The 18,785-nt window shown below is 33.9% G+C and overlaps 1 protein-coding gene across 5 annotated transcripts in view; it reads right to left on the bottom strand.

Annotated features, from left to right (window-relative positions):
- MID1 (midline 1) overlaps positions 1-18,785 on the bottom strand; it is a 447,000-nt gene that overhangs the window by 9,743 nt on the left and 418,472 nt on the right. For all 5 annotated transcript variants that reach the window (XM_074192469.1, XM_074192472.1, XM_074192473.1 and 2 more), the window contains 2 exons: positions 7,554-7,715; positions 1,968-2,175 (listed from right to left, as the gene is read on the bottom strand). In XM_074192469.1, the coding sequence (XP_074048570.1) occupies positions 1,968-2,175; positions 7,554-7,715 (370 nt within the window). The remainder of the gene's footprint in view (positions 1-1,967; positions 2,176-7,553; positions 7,716-18,785) is intronic.

Genomic DNA, 18,785 nt, shown 5'->3' with positions numbered 1-18,785 from the left:
TGTGTATTTACAAGCGTAAGTAGCTGTACTTGAGAAGATATAGGTGCCATTCTCCAACCCACATTCCTAGCAAAGTATCCATACAAATTTGATTGTAATGACAATTTCCTTCTTTTTTCCCTGTTTAGCTACCTCTAACTTCAAAGGATAGATTTCTAACAATTAAAGCAAATCAGATTTAAAGTGACAAATGTAGCTGATTACTTCAAAATTTTGGTGTTTTTTCCTCCTGTAATATTAATTTTCTTACATCTTGTGAATATTTCAAGGAGAGCTGAGTAATGTCTGTGGTACTAAAATGACTCTGCTTGGTAGATTTCTCCTAACTACCAATAAACTGAAATGTGATCACACATTTGAATATTTTTAGATGGCTTAGATTTCAAATTCTGGGATGGTGAAACTTGTTCATGAGACATATTTCTCTCCCTTTTTTGTATCTGCCATTAATCCTATTTTTATGCTTTTATTATATTTGAAAAAATGAGTGGCAGATAGCCCAGTGAAGGCTCTCTTTTCCAATCTCAGTGAAATATTCAGAATGAGAATGTTCCAAACAATTGAAAGGAAAGGAGATACTGAGCTGACATTTCCATTTTAAAGCCAGGTGCTTCAGGGATTTAGACACAGTTTATATAGAGCTTGGATATGTTTTTATTACTTTCTTACTTGAACTGCCCTCAATCTAACTGCTTTATAGGGAAAGACATGTTTGTAAGTAATTTGTATGAACATGCATATACACACATGTATTCATACTATATATGTGTGTATATGTATATATTATATATAAAATATACATATAATATAGTTACTCACACACTATTAATAGGAACATTTACTTTGGAGGTTTTTATTTTCTTCCCACCAATGACAATAGATTTGGGCTAAGTATAGTTACTCACTAGAGATATATGTGTTGTTTTGAAGATAAGCATACATCCTTTTCCTTAGTTCCTTTTGAGACCAATGATCACAAGAAAAAGGATGGTGTTAGGAGAACAGCCTGGGGTTATATGACAGTTTTTATCTGTGCAAAGCTGATGGTTAGGGATGGAATCTATGACCTTGACAAAAGAATAGGCAACCTTGTCCAAGATACCTAAGAAATTTTTTTTTGCCTGAGGGCAGATAGCTGCTTTCAATGCCCCTTACATTCTGAGTAGCACCTGTCTTTAATTAACTGAGGAAAGTAACCTGTAATGGTATAAGAAAGCATAAAAAGACATAGACACTACTCGAGATTAATATATAAAAGTCTCCTTTTTAGCATGAAAGAGGATTCTCCAAGTTGTGTTTGGGAAGAGGAATCCAGACTGTGAAACTCCCATGGATTTATGATCTCACTGATGCAGGTACTTGCTCCTGTAGTGTCTGAAACCCACTCATAAATCCTTCCACTAAGGATTGTGTGTTCCCCTTATTCTCTTTCTTAAAATTACTATTTTTATTATTTTTACTGTTACATTTAAAATCCTGAACTGCTCCCTTCTCCACCCTGCATTAGAGAAGGTCACTGTTTGACACAAACATTTCTGTGCATGTATGTATGCAAACCAATTCTATTTATCAATTTTTTCTCTGAAGAAATAGCAATTTACTTCATAGGTTCTTTATAGTTGATTTGGGAATTTAGAATACTCAGAATAACTTAGAGATTCACAATTCCTTGAATGATATTGACTATTGTTTACAATGTTGTCTTGGTTCTGCTTATTTCATGCAAGTCTTTCCATGATTTTCCAAAACTATTTTGCTTATAGCACAGTAGTATTTCATCATAATACTACAACTCATTTAGCTATTTCCCAATTCATGGGCATCCTCTCAATTTCCAGTTCATATGATTGAAATATGGAATCATTATGGAAATACCATTAAAAGAAAGTTTGATTAAATTCTCTATCAAAATACAGATGCAAGAGTCTTCTTTAGTAACTATAGCACAATTTAAATAGGAGCCTTACCATGTACTTCCACTTATAACTACTTCCCAGTAATGGCGTCCACTATCAATGAATACATTGCCTGCTACACCATAGCTCCCTTGGCTGGTGAAGCGCTCAGGTGTATGACTCTTTTTTGATGATGTTTCATCACGTTCTACTGTTAAGTTGTCATGGGACACTTTCAGTTTTCGGTGGGCAGATTTGGGGTCCAATTTAAATGGCTGACCTGAAAAGATATTTGTAGAACAAGGAAAAATTTTGAAGAGATTAATCATATATTTTAATAAGTAGACCTGTTATTATTAATCATATCTTACATGTTTTTTCTTCATCATACAAAGCATCAAAATGAAGGAAGGAATTTTCTGGTCATTCACTGGTGAAATTACATTAAACATTATAAAAATCCAGAAAATCAAGTCAAAGAGGAGAACTAGGGTGAGAAAAGGAGGAGGTGATGATAGAGAAAATATTCTAAGAGGGAGGGACAGGGAGATATTTACAATATTGCAAAGCATTCTCAGTGGCAGGTTTCTACACAGGTCCAATATGTCACAGAATATGCGAACAGGGAACCTATTGAGCAGAGGAATGGAAAGCAGATCTGTGTTTTACACATTTAACTTTCACAAATGACTTTGAATCATTAAGAATTAGGTGAATGCTAGAAGATGTTATCAACTCTCTGAGGAATAAAAGTACATGACACACTTTAAAATTTAATCTGTGTTAATCACATTTTCCCAACATTTTGTTAAATCTAAAGAATCAGTGATATGCTAAATTTTGTCCTAATTTTTACCAATTCATGCTCAAACCAAAAATTTAACTGTTTCTGGGGAGAAGATTCAAGCAGACCCCAGCACGTCCCTGCCATCAGTGGTTTTATATAAGTTTTGAATTTATATACTTTATATCCACATATATATTTCATAAACCTCCCATTGAACAAATTAAGTTAATAGAGGAGTTCACCAGGCTCAATCTAAATAATAGCCACTTAGTATTGAAAAAGGTCTTTAGAGACAACTTCCTTAAGAGTAATGCAGGACAAAGGCTCAGCTTGTAATGTTCTGGAGTATACTTTGAGGTTGGGTTTTCAGATTAGTTCTTTCACTGAAATATTTTCCTCCCAGCCTCTACTTGGTTTCCCTCCACCTCTTCAGCTCTTGACCCAGCTCCATTCTACCTTGAGGGGCCATACCCTTCTGTGGTTGGATGTTCCAAGGTGATGCAAAAGGGGCATTTGAGTCAAAAGTAGTGGCCCATTGTATAAGGGAGAAGCACCTGCCCTGTCAGGGCTCTCCATGCAGGCTAACTATAGGTTACAACTTAGTAAACTATCAATAAACACGCTTTTAACTTAATTCAACTTTTGCTCATACTTAAGACCAAAACCTTCTTACTTTGGGGCAGTTTTCCCAAATAGTTTCAACACTGTTAAGAATTCTGATTCATGTAATAACCAAATATGATTCCAAAGAACCCATGATAAATATGGTACCTACTTCCTAATAGGTAATAGAGTTAGTACAGACCGAGACATATATGTTTTATATGTGGCCAATGCAAATTTTTTTTATTATTCATACTTATTTCAATAGTTTTATTTTTCTTTTGTTCAATAGAGGATATGAAGAAGAGAAAAAATTATAGGTTGAAGAACAATGAAAGTTTTGAAGAGGAATATAACTGACTGTTAGAGCATGGATCAGAGATGGGAAAGACAAAGTTCACTTATCACAGCTTTTAACTTGTCTAATTACACAGGGAGTGTAGATGCAAGGTAATATGAAAATAGATTTCACTTTACAGAAATATTATTAATAGTCAATATTTCTGAAATGTCATTAAAACATTCCAGGAGAGACTCTTGATTGAAATTCCTCCTATTCAATAATAGAATGATCCTTTCTAAAGATCAACATTAAGAGAGAAAAAGATCATATTCACCATTGATAACCTTCTCTTTGCTAATTTTAAAATATTGAATGCATATATTCAGATCATGTAATTATAAGGAAGAAAATATAGTAGTATTATGAATTTTAATTATATATGTTCTTATGTGATGACATTAATTTAGTTTACTATGGATGAAATAGTAACATAATGACCCTAGGAGAGTCATAAACCTGCATTATTTTATCCCCTAAAATGGCACAAATGCTCTTCTCATCTGGGTTTTTCTCCTCCAGGCTTTAATTATATCTGCCCATTTTCTTATCCATATTTACATTTAAATGAGTTGGGCATTATTAAAAACCTCCCTGGGCAGAGACACAATTGAAAATTTTCAATAAGTCCTTCTTTTTTCAATTCTATCTCTTATGATAGCTGTTGTTATTATTATTATTACTACTACTACTACTACTACTACTACTACTACTACTACTACTACTACTACAAGTCAATAATACCCTGGAAGAATGCCTGTACTGTAGAACAGTAAGTATAAAGCAGTTAAGTACAGGAAATGATTTACAACTTTTTCCAGAATAATGTATTGTAAAAACATTGTAGAGATTGTTGCTATTGGAATGCATCTTCTCCTTGAATAGAGCTCACAGATATGACCATAGTCAACAAAGCTACGGCAATACATATGGCTGCCTCTCTAAACCTGATGAGACCATTGGATCCCAGTAATATACTTATTCATGATGAAGAAAATGTAGCCACCAATGGACTTACAAATATGACTCTACCACTTACAAAAGTCCTATTTTTAAAAAACAACAAAACTCCCTTTCCATGTCAAGGAAAAGCTTTCAAAGATCTGGGAACATTGATAACTGGGGTAAAAACCTAGGCTTAAACATGTAGAGTAACTCTTGGGGACATTGTGAATTTAAGCATTGAGTACCTAGCTATTTGCTGTACTGATAAAAACAAGTTAGATAATTTTGTAAAAATAGCTATAAAAAACTACGTGAAAAGTGACAACCAAGTTTGGGATTGGAAAAAACCTTTATGGTCTTCTAATCTGACTTTCCTTTTATGACTGAGAAAAGTGATGTCTAGGTTATACAAGAAGAAAATAAAAGAGCTAGGATTTGAACCCAAGTCCTCAGGTCTCAAATCTAGCACTCTATTATATCATAATTAATAAGTATCATTTGGATTAAAATACTAGGATATTTTCCATCATGTTATCTATGAGGATACCCACAGAAACCACATGCTTGCAATTAGATCTATCCCGTCTTTCTAAGGTAGCTCATTCAACTTGGAACACATTTTGAGTTTTTTCCTGTTATTGGAATTCAATTCTGCCTCTGCAATTTCTACTAATTGTTGGAAGTCAATGGCCTTTTCTAGCTCTGTATCTTTGTATGTTTTTGTTCTATAAAAGTCAAGCTGATTTTAGTCTTTTCTTGTGCTGTTTCTCTTAAGTCAACTTGGTGGCATCCTCAGCTTATAAGGGTCTTACCATATTAGCACCAGATTTCTTGAGGACACTCAATGAATTCTATAGCTTCATTATAGTTCATAACTCTTGAATTCAAAGAATCTATGGTCTTAGCTGCTTAGGATCAGGGATTACACGTGTGTGTCATTGCATCCAACTAAGCTCTCTTTCACAAGGCACAGGCTCTAGTTATCTTGACAACCTCTTGATCTCATTGAGAACAATTACAAGTTTTAAATATCCTTTTGAAAATAGAGTTGAACATTTAGTAGCTGCTTGTGCTCTAGAAATGAAGATTCAAATTCTATCTCTGACACCACAGATCCTGGACAAACCTGTATGATCATAAGCTGCCTCCCCAAATTTGCTAATATGCAATGATTAAGGGCTCTTTGAAATAAGAGATCTGGTGTTTTTTTTTTAAATATAAGTAGTACATAATAAATGAAATTGATGTAAGTATTTACCAAGTGCCTACTTGCGAAGACCCAAGACCTTTAAAGAAAAGTCATCACCAAATACGAACCTATTTTTACTCAGAGGAAAGTTTCTGGCTGCTGCTACATGTCAGTTTTCACATGAGATGACAGTAAAAAAAATAATCAAACAAGTTTGTTAAAAGAACAACCAAACTGGTTTAAGCCTAGATTTTGAGCCTAGATTTGCTGTTTGCTAACCTTCCTTGCTCCTAATTAAAGTCAATTGACAGGTTGAGGCTATGCAAAGCCTGCTTTGATATTTTTCATTTTTTATCTACCTATATAGATAAATCCATAGAATATAATATATGGAAGAATAATCACCTGATCAATTCACCCTCAAAAGAAGAGAATGAGAAAAAATTTTATAAAAATGGAGGAATTTATGACAGAGATTTAGGATTTGGTCACTTAAATTAATACTTTTTGGAAAACTATCCTTTAAGACCCAAGATTTATTGATTAATTCAAATTCCACCACTTTATTGTGGTAGAAATTGTCTAACAATATTGTTTCTAGTTACAAAAATTTAGCGTCTCAGATCTCTGAAAGGGTACTATAAAGTGACTAGATTTATACACCAGAAACTGACAAGCCCTTCTGTTTCAATTTAAATATGGATCTTAGGGGTGAAGAAACATCCTCTACTAGTCCAAGTTGGTCCCTTCTCTGCATCTTTTAGTATTAGAGAGCTTTCTAGTTCTCAAAGAAGTTAAGTGACTTGCCTAAGATCACATAACAAATGTGTATTAAAGGTAGGACTGATATCTTTTTATATGCCACCTCTATAAACAAAACCTCCCAAATATCCTTAAGAATTCAGCAAATGACTTGTATTGGAACTTAAGCATGATTATGGCCCAGACTGCTGCCCACAACTTCCTGGATGTAATACCAATTGACGCATATAAACAACAATATTTCTAATAAATATAAATGTATATAAATGTTCTTTTTTTTCAAAGCCCAAACAACATGGAATGAAAAAATTTCAAAATATAGAGACACAGCAGGAAAAATATAAAATTATGTGTGAAAAGGACAAGGTACTTATAGGTGGTCTTTCTACTATTGACATTTCTTGTGAGTTTACAGAAAATGAGGTTTAAGTTCTCCCTGCTTCTAAGTTATGAATGAGTTACTGAGTAGCATTCACAGAAGTGAGGGTTTACACAATGAGAGTGAGTCCCCCACTGATAAATTCACACACTAGACCAAAACAACAAATGCTCACGGTGTAGGGAAAGCATTTTCTCTATTTTAAGGATGAGAAAATTGAGGCTCAAGGAGATTAAAACATTTGACCAGGGTCACACAGTTTGTAAGGTTCAAATTCTAGATCAGAACATAGACCCTTTTGATAGCACTCTATTCAAAATACCACAGTGCCTCTCTACATGAAAGCTAAGAAAAGAAACGAATAAAAAAAGGGGAAAAAAAAGAACTATCCCAGGGGAAAAAAAACCTATCCTGGAGGAAAAAAAAAATATCTAGGACCTGGACAGGTGAAGGGATTTGGACAGATATCTGAGATAAAACGAAGGGCTCTTGTACAAGGGCTCATTAACTTGATATTCTGCTTTGAGTCACTTGCCTTTCAAATATCAAGCATTATAGAGACTCTGGGAAGGAAGGGAAAAAGGGGCACCCACCAACAACAGAAAGGAGAGAGGGTGGGAGAAGAGGATGGGGCTGGGTTTCATGTCACTCACTGTTTGTCTTCAGTTTGCCGGGCTCACTGTTCCGACTGCCAGCCTGATTAATAGCTTTGACGATGAAGATGTACTTGGTGCCACTCTGGAGCCCATGAACTGTGTAATGGTTTTGTTTGATGTTGGGCACAATCATCCAGCTGTCGGCAGAGTTACACAAACCTGCAATTTCAACCAAACACATTGTGTCGTGACTTTTTTCCCCCTTTTCTCTCTCTTCCTGCCCCTAAATGCAATACTTTAGAATTCAGGGAGCAGCATTAAAGAACTGTATAATTTGAAGTAAATTGAAAAGTAAGTATTCATGTTATTTTTGTTTTTGTTAAGTTTTCTAAGAAACATGGTGAATATAAAACTGTCTTTTAGTGCCTTTTTAAAAAAAATAATTTTAGCTGTTTCCCACTGACCAAAAGAATTTCTTAAGAACTTAACATCTTCTCTTACCCTTTGTCTAATTCTGCCTAACAGTTAAACATACAAAATCCACTTGCAACTTTTGTTGCTTATTAAGCATGGGTTTGGGGACTGAAGTCAGTCTCCTTTTTCTAAGCTTCAGAGACTGACTATTTTGTGATTCTGGGCAATTCACTTCATCCTGTTTGCCTCAGTTTCTTCATCTGTTAATTGAGTTGGAGAAGGAAATAGAAAATTACTCTAAGAAAATCCCAAATGGGGTAATGAAGAGTGGGGCTTTACTGAACAACAAGCATAGATCTGTGTCTCACATCCAGTAGGTACTAAATATTTTATTTGATTCCTTTTTAACAATTTCATGTTTTAGAGAAAATTTTGTTTTCCATCTTAAAAGAATTTATTTATATGATTATAAACTTCAGTTAGTAAGTCTGTGTCTCACATACAGTAGGTTCTGAATATTTTATTTCTTTTCTTTTTTTATAAAAGAAAGATTTTATTTATTTTGAATTTTACATTTTCCCCCTACCTAATCTTGCTTCCCTCCCCTGACCCTATTTGATTCCTTTCTAACAGTTTCATGTGCTAGAGGAAATTTTGTTTTCCATCTTAAAAGATTTCATTAAATGATTATAAACTTCAGTTAATATTGCCAGAAACAGCAGGGAGGAATCTTGCCATCCAATTCTGCAAATATTTATTGAGCAGCCTCTTCTGTGACCAGAGTGGACAATGTAAAAATAAGACAGAATCTTCTCCTTTTTTAAGGTTTTTGCAAGACAAAGGAGGTTAAGTGGCTTGCCTAAGGCCACACAGCTAGGTAATTATTAAGTGTCTGAGGCCTGCCAGTGCTCTATCCACTGCGCCTCCTAGCCCTGAGATGGAATGTTCTGGTCATGACTTTTCTACTACCCATCTTATCATCCTAGTAGAATTTGGCCTAGGAGGCCAAATGTTCTTAACAGCTTTTATGTTATGGACCTCTTTAGTAGTCTGATGAAATCTTTGGATCCTTCCTCAGAAAAATGTTTTTTTTTTTTTTTTAATGCATCACAATTTGATTGAAACAAATTTATAGACTTCAGAGTCAGACAAGAGAAGAAATCAGTGTTGGGGAAAAGTGGAGACTGTTCATTTACTGAGACAAATACCTGCTAAGACACCAAAGCTGTATTCAGTTAGATTAGTTATGATACTAGCAAGAGGAAACTCAAGGTCTAGGCTTGGGCTTTGAAAAGAGGCAATAAACAGTGAGCTTTTAACTACAGCTATCTTTCCATCTCTTAGCCTCCAAAATAAAATAAGGCCTCAGGTATGGCAGGGTTCTGCAGGATGTGGCTTAGCAGGCAGTGGATTTATGATCTTCGGAGTATGGACAAGCCTGTCTCTGTACTTTTAAAAGCTGGAAACAGTTCTTCAGTGGCAGGATCTACCTTCTCCCTTCCCCCATCTGTCACCACTCCAACAAAATCTTCCTTTTATCATTGGTGACTGTTCTGTCAGTAGGTTTCCGGAGGAGGCTGCTCAGTTTCCTCCATCAATTGGAATTTGAGGTCTGGGCCTCTCCCTTTTTTGAGAAACATAGGAATACACACCTCCTGGGAACTTTTTTCATGGGAAGTGTTCCCACCTTAGTTCAAACTGGTCTGTAAATGCCCTTCAGTTGATTTGGGATTCCATACATAGTTTTTTTGGTTGGTAAAGCACAAATAGTTAAGGGTGAAAACTATTTATTTCTACTGAGTTAAAAAGGATGCTGATATTTCTTCACAGTGATACTTGGAATAATCAGTCAAGTCAGAAAAATAAGGTATTCTAAAGACTGGACAATCTGATCCTTTTCTCATGATTTAAGAACACGATTTCCCTCCATCCCCAATACTTGGCATAGGGGTTGGCATACAATAAGTATGTTGTAAATGTATTTTCATCCATAAAGTATAAACAACTTTTCCATCTCTCCTATTTCCAAATCCCAACCCTGTAAAATTGCATATACAGGGTGAGAGTAATCTATTGCACATTATTATAATGGAATACTATAAGGCAATTAAGCTGGACAGTTATGAGAAGAAAAAAAAGAAATCTGGAAAGACCTTTATAAAATCATGCCAAAAAAAGAACCAATAGAAGGAATTACATACTAACCACAATCATAACAGAAAAAAAGTAAATAAGAAATGAAAAAAGATTTTGGAGGACTTGGGGAGAAACTCAAAAAAAAGTATTAGTAAATTGTATGCATTTAGATTAATTCATTTACATGAAAATAGTTACAAAGCAAGTAAGTATAACTTATTTTAACTTTTACCACTAAATATTTAATAAGATATTTAATTCCTTAAAAGTTATGGTAAATGCTTAATATCTCACTGTTGGTCTAAAGATTTGAAGGTAGGAAAGACAAAGGAAGAAACGGCCAGATAACCAATTTTGTCTTCTTCCTCTTTTCCTAGTCTCACATCTATGAAAGCCTACAGATCAAGTCCCTACTTGAAAAACCTGGCTGGGCTGCCATAAAATGTTTAATTAAACCCGAACAATTCTTCCCCCTATTTATCAAACTCAATCTCTTTCAACCTGCCTCCTCCTTCTCCAATTTGAATGAAAATAAACTCAGTCCTCTAGAATTCTTGAGATTTGGGGATTCTCCTTCTGTTCTTCAAAGATTTGTTATGTGATTGATATAGTCCCATAGATGGCAATTCCTGTATACTCTGGTGATCAGCATCTCCAAGCATCCAACTGCCACAGACTGGTCCTTGAATGACCATCCAAAAAGTTAATTGACAGGCTGTTACTGGAAACCATTCCAGTTTAGTAGGAATGCTCCTTTAGCATAATCTTAGAAAGCCAGGTTTCATTTCCATACCACCCTGAGGCATCAAAGGAGACTATTAGGGGAGGCAAAACTCTAACTATTAAATTTAAATCTCACCAAAAAGGGAAAATTTTGACCTTTGAACCATGGGCCCTGAATGACTTATAACTTCTTTATGTAATTGAATAAGCATACAATAATAACATTAATGCAGAAATTCTAATAAAGTACTTCCATAGTCCAAAGTCAGATCACCAAAATGCACTATTATTAAGAGCTAGGTAATTGTGATAACAAAAAAATGGCATAAAGACAACAAAAGAATAAAATGAGCCTCTTACCTGCTGTTCTGTTTTTACAGTTTTACTGTTTAGTTTCATGTGTGGAAATAACGTGGTCTAGGCAAGTGAATGTAAAAATGTTTCAATACACTTTATATCACGGAGTAACCCCAAAGCTCAGGTTTAATTTAGTGGTGGGAATGCTTTCAGGTACATTATAACACAGATGTCTGAAATTGCTTCAGACTGAAACTTGGCATATAATCTAAGGTTTTAGCCCAACAATGATTTAATTTTTTTAATCTTTCAAAATAAAAAAGGGAGGTAAGTTGTCCTCATTACTTTGAAAAGTTCGCTAAATTTTCAGAAAATGTTAAAACAACAGAAAGGTTTATGGAAGGGCCAAAATGGGTTGAGTAAATATATCTTTGGCTAATGTGCTTTAATCCCTAGTTAACTATCAATGTTTAGATTCAACTCTAAAATGATTATGAAGATAGCAAGTATATGGAAAGAAAGATACATTTCCTATTTTTTCTTTTGAAATTCAGAATAAATGGAAGAAGAAAACATGGAGAATATTATTATTGTTTGTAGTTGTTGTTTTGCTTTTCTTGAAACTGGGCCAGAACTATTTAACATCCTACATCTGATGCCTCATTTCTCTAGCTTCTTAAATGGCCAAATTCAGATATCCCACTGTGTAGTGTTGAGAAGAAAGATTAAGTTTTACATCTTACTTTGAAGAAAATACCCATAAATATTTTCCAGACATGGTAACTTTTCTTTTCTCCAAATCAATTTGTAGAACCAAGTGATTTTCCAACATTCAAATTCTCTAATATAATCCAAAGTGTTAAAGGACATTGATGGAACTTGCAAGATAATTAGTTTATAATGAAACTTAATTGCCTTTTTTCAATCATACATTTCTTCTGTCTCCAAGCATATAAGATCAGGAAGCAAGGAACATTTTCCTCAATACTATAGCTCATTACAAAGATTTTAATTACATTTGGGATTTCAGACCTCTATATTGAAGCCAGCCATCCTGCTATAAAGCATTCAATGACATAGCCAATGTGGAAACCCCTTGGAGAAGCTGTAAACCAACCGCTAACCTCCTTTCTCTCTTTGTAAAGATGTGATAGATTTGCACATTTCTTTTTCTCTAAAAATAACATTATGTTTAATGACCTGTCATGAACTTTTTTTTAATTACATGGATTAAATACAGATCACACTGATATAAAGACCTAATGATGATTGTGCCTTTTGAATTTTTGTTCTAGTAAAGAATAAAAGCATCAGAAATAACCTTATTTAAAAAGACAATCCATATAATTTTTAAAACATGGAAATATTTTAAAATAAGTATAAATTTATAATAATAAATTATATTTTGTTGTTTTTTCTTGTTTAATTGATTAATCACGTATAGCTCTTTGTAACCCCATTTGAGGATTTTCTTAGCAAAGATACTTGAATGGTTTGCTATTTCTTTCTCTAGTTCATTTGACAAATGAGAAACCTGAGGCAAATAATATTAAGTGACTTGTTCAAAATTTGTTATCGCAAATCATAAAGCTAATTTTATCTTCACAATGACTCTGATTTAGTTTAAATATAGGAGAATATCAGGTTGAGAAAGGTGAAAGGGCTTACTCTCACTTATGCAGATATTAACAATAGCTAGTAATTAAATAGCACTCTGAGGTTTGCAAATCCCTTTATATAGATTATCTTATTCTGGCCTTCACAACTACCCTGAGAAGTAGGTGTTATTAACCCCATTTTAAATTGAGGTTAAGTGATTTTTCTAGGGTCACACAGCTAGTATCTGAGGCATAATTTTAAACTCAGACCTTCCAGTCTCCAAGTATAACATTCTATCCTCTGCATCACCCATCTACCTTTGTAATCGTAAAGGGTACAGCTAAAACTGAACTCAGACCTTCTGATAACAAAGTCTAATACCTGTTTCATAATGCTAATGTTGCCTCTCCCTTAAGAACAAAAACCAAACAAATAAAAACAAACACTGTCTGTAAGATCTTTGACTGAGAGAACTATTTTTATCATCAACTTTTATTGTTGAATTTAATGTAAACAATGTATGTAATGTATCTTATAGTATGTAGTGGGATACAGCTTGTCCATTAGTAGATATATCTTGGACAGATATTTCATGTGCATAACAATCTATGCCAAGAATTAAACAGAAGGAGGAAAACATACTGAGTTGCATATGGGAATTCTGAAATGCCTTTGGAACTTTTTAAAAATCTAATTTTTGGGGTGGCTAGGTGACGCAGTGGAAAGTTCACCGGCCCTGGATTCAGGAGAAGCTGGGTTCAAATCCGGTCTCAGACACTTAATAATTACCTAGCTGTGTGGTCTTGGGCAAGCCACTTAACCCCATTTGCCTTGCAAAAACCTAAAAAAATTAAAAAATCTAATTTTTTTAAACTATGAATTTTCTCCAAAGTATGCAATACCACACAATCACTAATGAATAATACAAGGACAATGGAGAAGTGCATCACAGTCATAGGTAAGCTTTGATTTGTCAAATAAGCAACATGTTACATTAAATAATCATCCCAAAGTTATAGTATGGGAAAAAGAGGTGAATTAGTCATGAAGTAGAAACTAGGCAAAAATGATTTGGACAGATATTATGTTGCACTGATATCCACATAATATCAACAGATTTTGTGGAAGGCTTTTATGATATGTTGAAAAGACATATTACAATGCCATATGGAAGAGAATAATAGCCCAGGATAAGAGGTTATGAGAGGGCAGTGGTATGAACCATCACAGGGTGCTTCCATGTTGGTGAGATTGTGTTTTAAATTGAAATAATGAAGTATATGGTGAAGGTCATACTGGAGGGTCTTGAAGGCCCATTCCAGCTGAGCCATCCCTTGAAATTTGACCATAGCTCCCTTTAACCTGGGTAATTAGGTGGCATAGTGAATAAAGGACTGGACCTATAATTAGAAAAACTCATCTTCCTGAGTTCAAGTGCAGTCTCAGATACTTACTAGTTGTGTGACCCTGGGCAAATCACTTACCCCTACTTGCTTTAGTTACTCTTCTATAAAATAAATTGGAGAAGGAAATGGTAAACCACCTCAGGATTGTTGCCAAGGAAACTCCAAACTGGTTATTCAGACATGTCTGAATAACAAAATCTTTTCATCAAAATGGAACTAAAATTCTACTTCTTTTAGTCAAAAGGATTGATGAATCTTTTTCTTTGTTAACATCCAAAGTGTTGCCTATTGTTTTAAGAGACAAAATTCCTAACAACCTTTTCTACAATTGAGTTGACTTTTAATTTTAGCTCACTCTTTGAATGTTGTACTTGGAAATGTCAGGACTTGACTACATTGATTTGGCTGAATTAAGAGACCAGGAAAAAAGGAGTGCTAATAACCCTGCATGTGTTCCCAAGTTAGGTCAGCACCTGCATTACTGTTTTACATCAGCCCTGGGAGGACCAGTCTGTTTAGCACCTGTGCAGTAAATGAGGCAGACCAGGAATGTAATGCCAGTTACTTGTGTATGCTCCTTTCTGGCAACAGGTGCTGTGCATCAAACATTAGGCAGATAACGTTCCTGAAATCATCTCATGTAAATCTGAGAGTTCCCAGACACTGCTCTACTTTAAAATATACACACTTTTTATGTGCTTATGCATTTAAATAATTTATGAATTATCCAGGTGGAAAACCATTTGATCTGGAGAGACTAATTTCATGCAGTAGATGCTGGAATAGTTTATTTTTAGAATGAGGTTAGGATTTTATATTGGTTTCAATGTAATTGGTTCACAATGGGAGAGCATTGCTTAACCAAAGTATCATGAACATTTGAAAATTCAAGAAACTTTTCTATTTCAGCCTTTTTAGAACCAAGGAAAAATAACATCAGAGAAATATGTACAAGACTACAATATTTCTCAAATAACAATCCTGTCATCTCCCCCCAAACATCATCATCATCATCATCATCATCATCATAGTGAATTGTATATGGACAATTTGACCGTAAGATGTCATAGTGAACAGAAAACTAAGCTTGGCATCAATAAATCTCCTCTTCCTGAGTTCAAATCCAGCTTCAGACACTCACTACCTGTGTGACCCTGGGCAAGTCATTTACTCCCTTTTGCCTTAGGTTCCTGATCTGTAAAATGAGTTGAAGAAGGAACTGGTAAACTACTTCAGTATCTTTGCCAAGATAAAAAACAACAACTCAAAAACCAAAACAGGGTTACAAAGAGTTGGACACAAGTGAACAACAAAGACAAGGAACATAGATTACAAAGTAATTTCACCTGTATAGTGAAAAAGACTGAATTTCAAGAAAGAAAACTTGGATTAGAGTCCCAACTTTAACATTTGCTAGTTAGGTGACATTAGTCAAGAAACTATTTTCTCTCTCTAGGACTAGATTGCATGTTTTATAAAAAAGGCATAATAATATCTAGCCTACACTTAAAAGACCAAGTGTTATTATCCCTCGTTTACAAAAGACCCAATCTAGGTCTTATGGGTGAGCTAATACATGTGAAAGGTATTTATAAACTGTAAAGTGCTGTGTAAAGGAAGATATTATTACTGTATCCATGTAGAACAGCTTGAAGTAGGCAGACAGGGTCAGGGATTATGGTCCTTATTTTATAGTTGAAGAAACTGGGGTAGAGAAATTATACTGGTAGCCATTCATTAAATCGAACTTGTTCCAAATTACATATTCCAGTTATATGACACAGTCACAAAAAGAATTTTGGTCCTTTTAATCTTTTGTAGATCTGTGAAGAATTTTGATTACTATATTTTTTGGGAGTGAATCATGATTCTGTTCTTTTTGCTTGATTTTTTGGATCTATTAAAATCTTCTGTCTCTATGCATACTTCCTACCATTTCCTGAAATACACCTTTTTTGAGTAACATGCGGTTATATAGTTTATTATCTAAGAATAGTATCCATCCGACAATATTAAACTATTACACCTAGAACTAGATTCTAATATGGAATTTCTTATTAACTTGTACTGATGCAGATTTATGTTCCTATGCACTCTCTGGCTGAACATTTGTAGCATCACTGCACCCTTAAGAATGCATACTTTTAGTCTGAGATGTTGTGAGTCAACCTTTTTTTTTACTATACATGGATCACTCTTCTATATACACAGATGCTTAAAAGGATGCAATGCCAGTGGTGACACACCATATTTGAAACAGACATTGATCTGTGATCTCATTCTGCGTCAACTCAAATCAAGAAGCATTTATTAAACATCTACTATATTCAAGGCATTATTTGAGGTGCTAGGGATAAAAAAATAAGCAAAAGACTCTACTTCTTCTCAAGAAGTTTACCGTCTACTATGTAATTCTTTTATCTCTTCTCATAAACTCTTCACACAGATGAGAGCCACCCAAAATACTGCAGCCCTTTCTCTGGCTCATTTGACATTATGTGAGAACAAAAAGAGCATAAATGTTGGATCTGTTTCAAAGAAATGCTTTATATATTTGGGCTCATTAGATATATGATATAGAGTTCATCAACTGCCCAGGAAGGAACAGTGAGGGTAAAAGTACATAAAAGTGGTGGATTGGCCGTAACTCAAAAGGTTCAAAACAGCTTCCTTCTATGCAGACCTGATGTGGGCAAAAAAAAAAAAAATAAAGGAAAAGATCTTTTGTGTTTTTCTCTTTAGAAGAGATAAGCCTATTATATTTTGCATGTCTCGAAGAGATTATTCTACTTCTTTATATTATAGTCATTTAATATGATTATACTATCTCTGTTACTAAGGCTGCATGCTAAAAAAATAAAATTTACCTTTTCTAAAATAGATTTCCAAAAAACAAACAAAAATCAAAACTTGAATTTCTGCAATTTGTGAAAGTTTTTTCTTCACTAATATAGTATTGTAACTGTAAAAATAGAATGACACTTTTAATTCTGATATTCTCAGTGCTAATCAAGAGTCTGATCCAGTTAAAAAGTAATAACTGAAAAGCTTTATAATTACTATGATAGGATATTTTAAAATGTGACTGGAAGAAAATATGACATCAAATTTCTAGATTACTCATGGTTCTTTGGGAACTCCATCCTTTCCTGTCCCCACACCTTTGTTAAAATGCTTTTCACTAGAATGTCTTTTCTCAGTTTTGTGCCTATAAAATTCTTCTCATTAATCAAACCCTCCCTGATGCCCTTGCTATAATCTCTCCCTTTTCTGAATTCCCTTAGATTCTACAAAAAGCAAAACAAAACACTATCACGTATTTATTTATATAGCATTTTAAAGTTTGCAGAAAGTTTTACAAATATGATCTCATTTTATCTTCATTACCATGAATGGTAGGGGTTATTTTCCCCATTCTATAGATGAGGAAATTGAGAAAGAGCTAAGTGGCTTCCAGTGCAAACCAGCTGTCTCCATATTTTATTTCACTCATATTATGACTTGCATGACCATATCATGGAAACACATACAACACACACACACACACACACACACATATATATGTATATATATTATATATATATATATATGTATATATATATATATATATATAATATATATACATACATACCTTGAGGGACTATCTAAAAGTGAATTACTGCTGTCATTATTTACACTGGTTCAGGAAATGATACATCCAGTCTAATTTTTTTAACTAGATTGTTAACTTTTTACTTTTTATTACCAGACTCTAAACTTTTTGAGTAATACGATTGCGTTTTATTCAATGTCTTGTTCCATATGATAATTGGTTTAGTATTTTATACATAAAATGTGCTCTATAAATATTTGCTAAAAGGCTGCATAAAGACTGTTCAATAAAAAATAAATAACCTCAGGATTAGTCTATTAGCTTTGCCAAAAGATTTGAGAGAAGTAGAAATAAGCTCCATTCATCCTTTTCATGTTTGCAAGTATGCAGTCATCCTATTTATACAAAAGGATAAGGTAAGAAAAAATTAAAATGATTTTTGTTTCTGTGTTTATAGATTCACTTTTGAGATAAACTGATAACTTCTTTGCCACACTGAAAATTTACTTTGTAACCATCTTAGTCTGAATTTTCCATAAGGGGAAAGGTGATTTTTCATCATACTTTAATACAAACAAGCAGGATTAAATTTATGTATAAATTATATATCAAAAATCCATTTATATATCAATTTTGATACTAGGATATTATCCCACAGAAGTGAAGTGTATATAACTCATCCAAAATTTGGTGAAACTGTTGTTCTGAGATCGAGGTTACTTGGGAAATGAAGAGTGAAAGCTCCTTAAAAGCAAGAATTATTCCAGTTTTGTTTATATCATGTGTTTGGCACATGATAGGCATTTGATAAATGTTTATTAAATGAATGAAGGAAAGAGAAAGAGGAAGGAGAGAAGTTTGGTGTTAAGTTGTAGAAAAGGAGAAGAGGGAGTATCTTTTTCTTATTAAAGGAATAGTCTTGGATAATATTTTAAAGTTGATGGTTTCTTCCATTTGGACTCTCAATGACTTCATGTCCTAAACACCTACTGTCATATCCTAAACATAGCTTCCCTATTTCCTTGAACTATATAGTTCTGAGATTATCAACTTCTTTTCTCTCTCCCACCCTAATCAAATTTCTCATTCTTTTATTGCAGCTAACTTCTCTAAATTGTTAAG

The sequence above is a fragment of the Macrotis lagotis genome, chromosome 6, assembly GCF_037893015.1.
Source record: "Macrotis lagotis isolate mMagLag1 chromosome 6, bilby.v1.9.chrom.fasta, whole genome shotgun sequence".
Classification (NCBI taxonomy): Eukaryota; Metazoa; Chordata; class Mammalia; order Peramelemorphia; family Peramelidae; genus Macrotis; species Macrotis lagotis.
The sequence above is the reverse complement of the archived record's forward strand: the minus strand, read 5'-3'. Positions and strand labels throughout refer to the sequence as shown.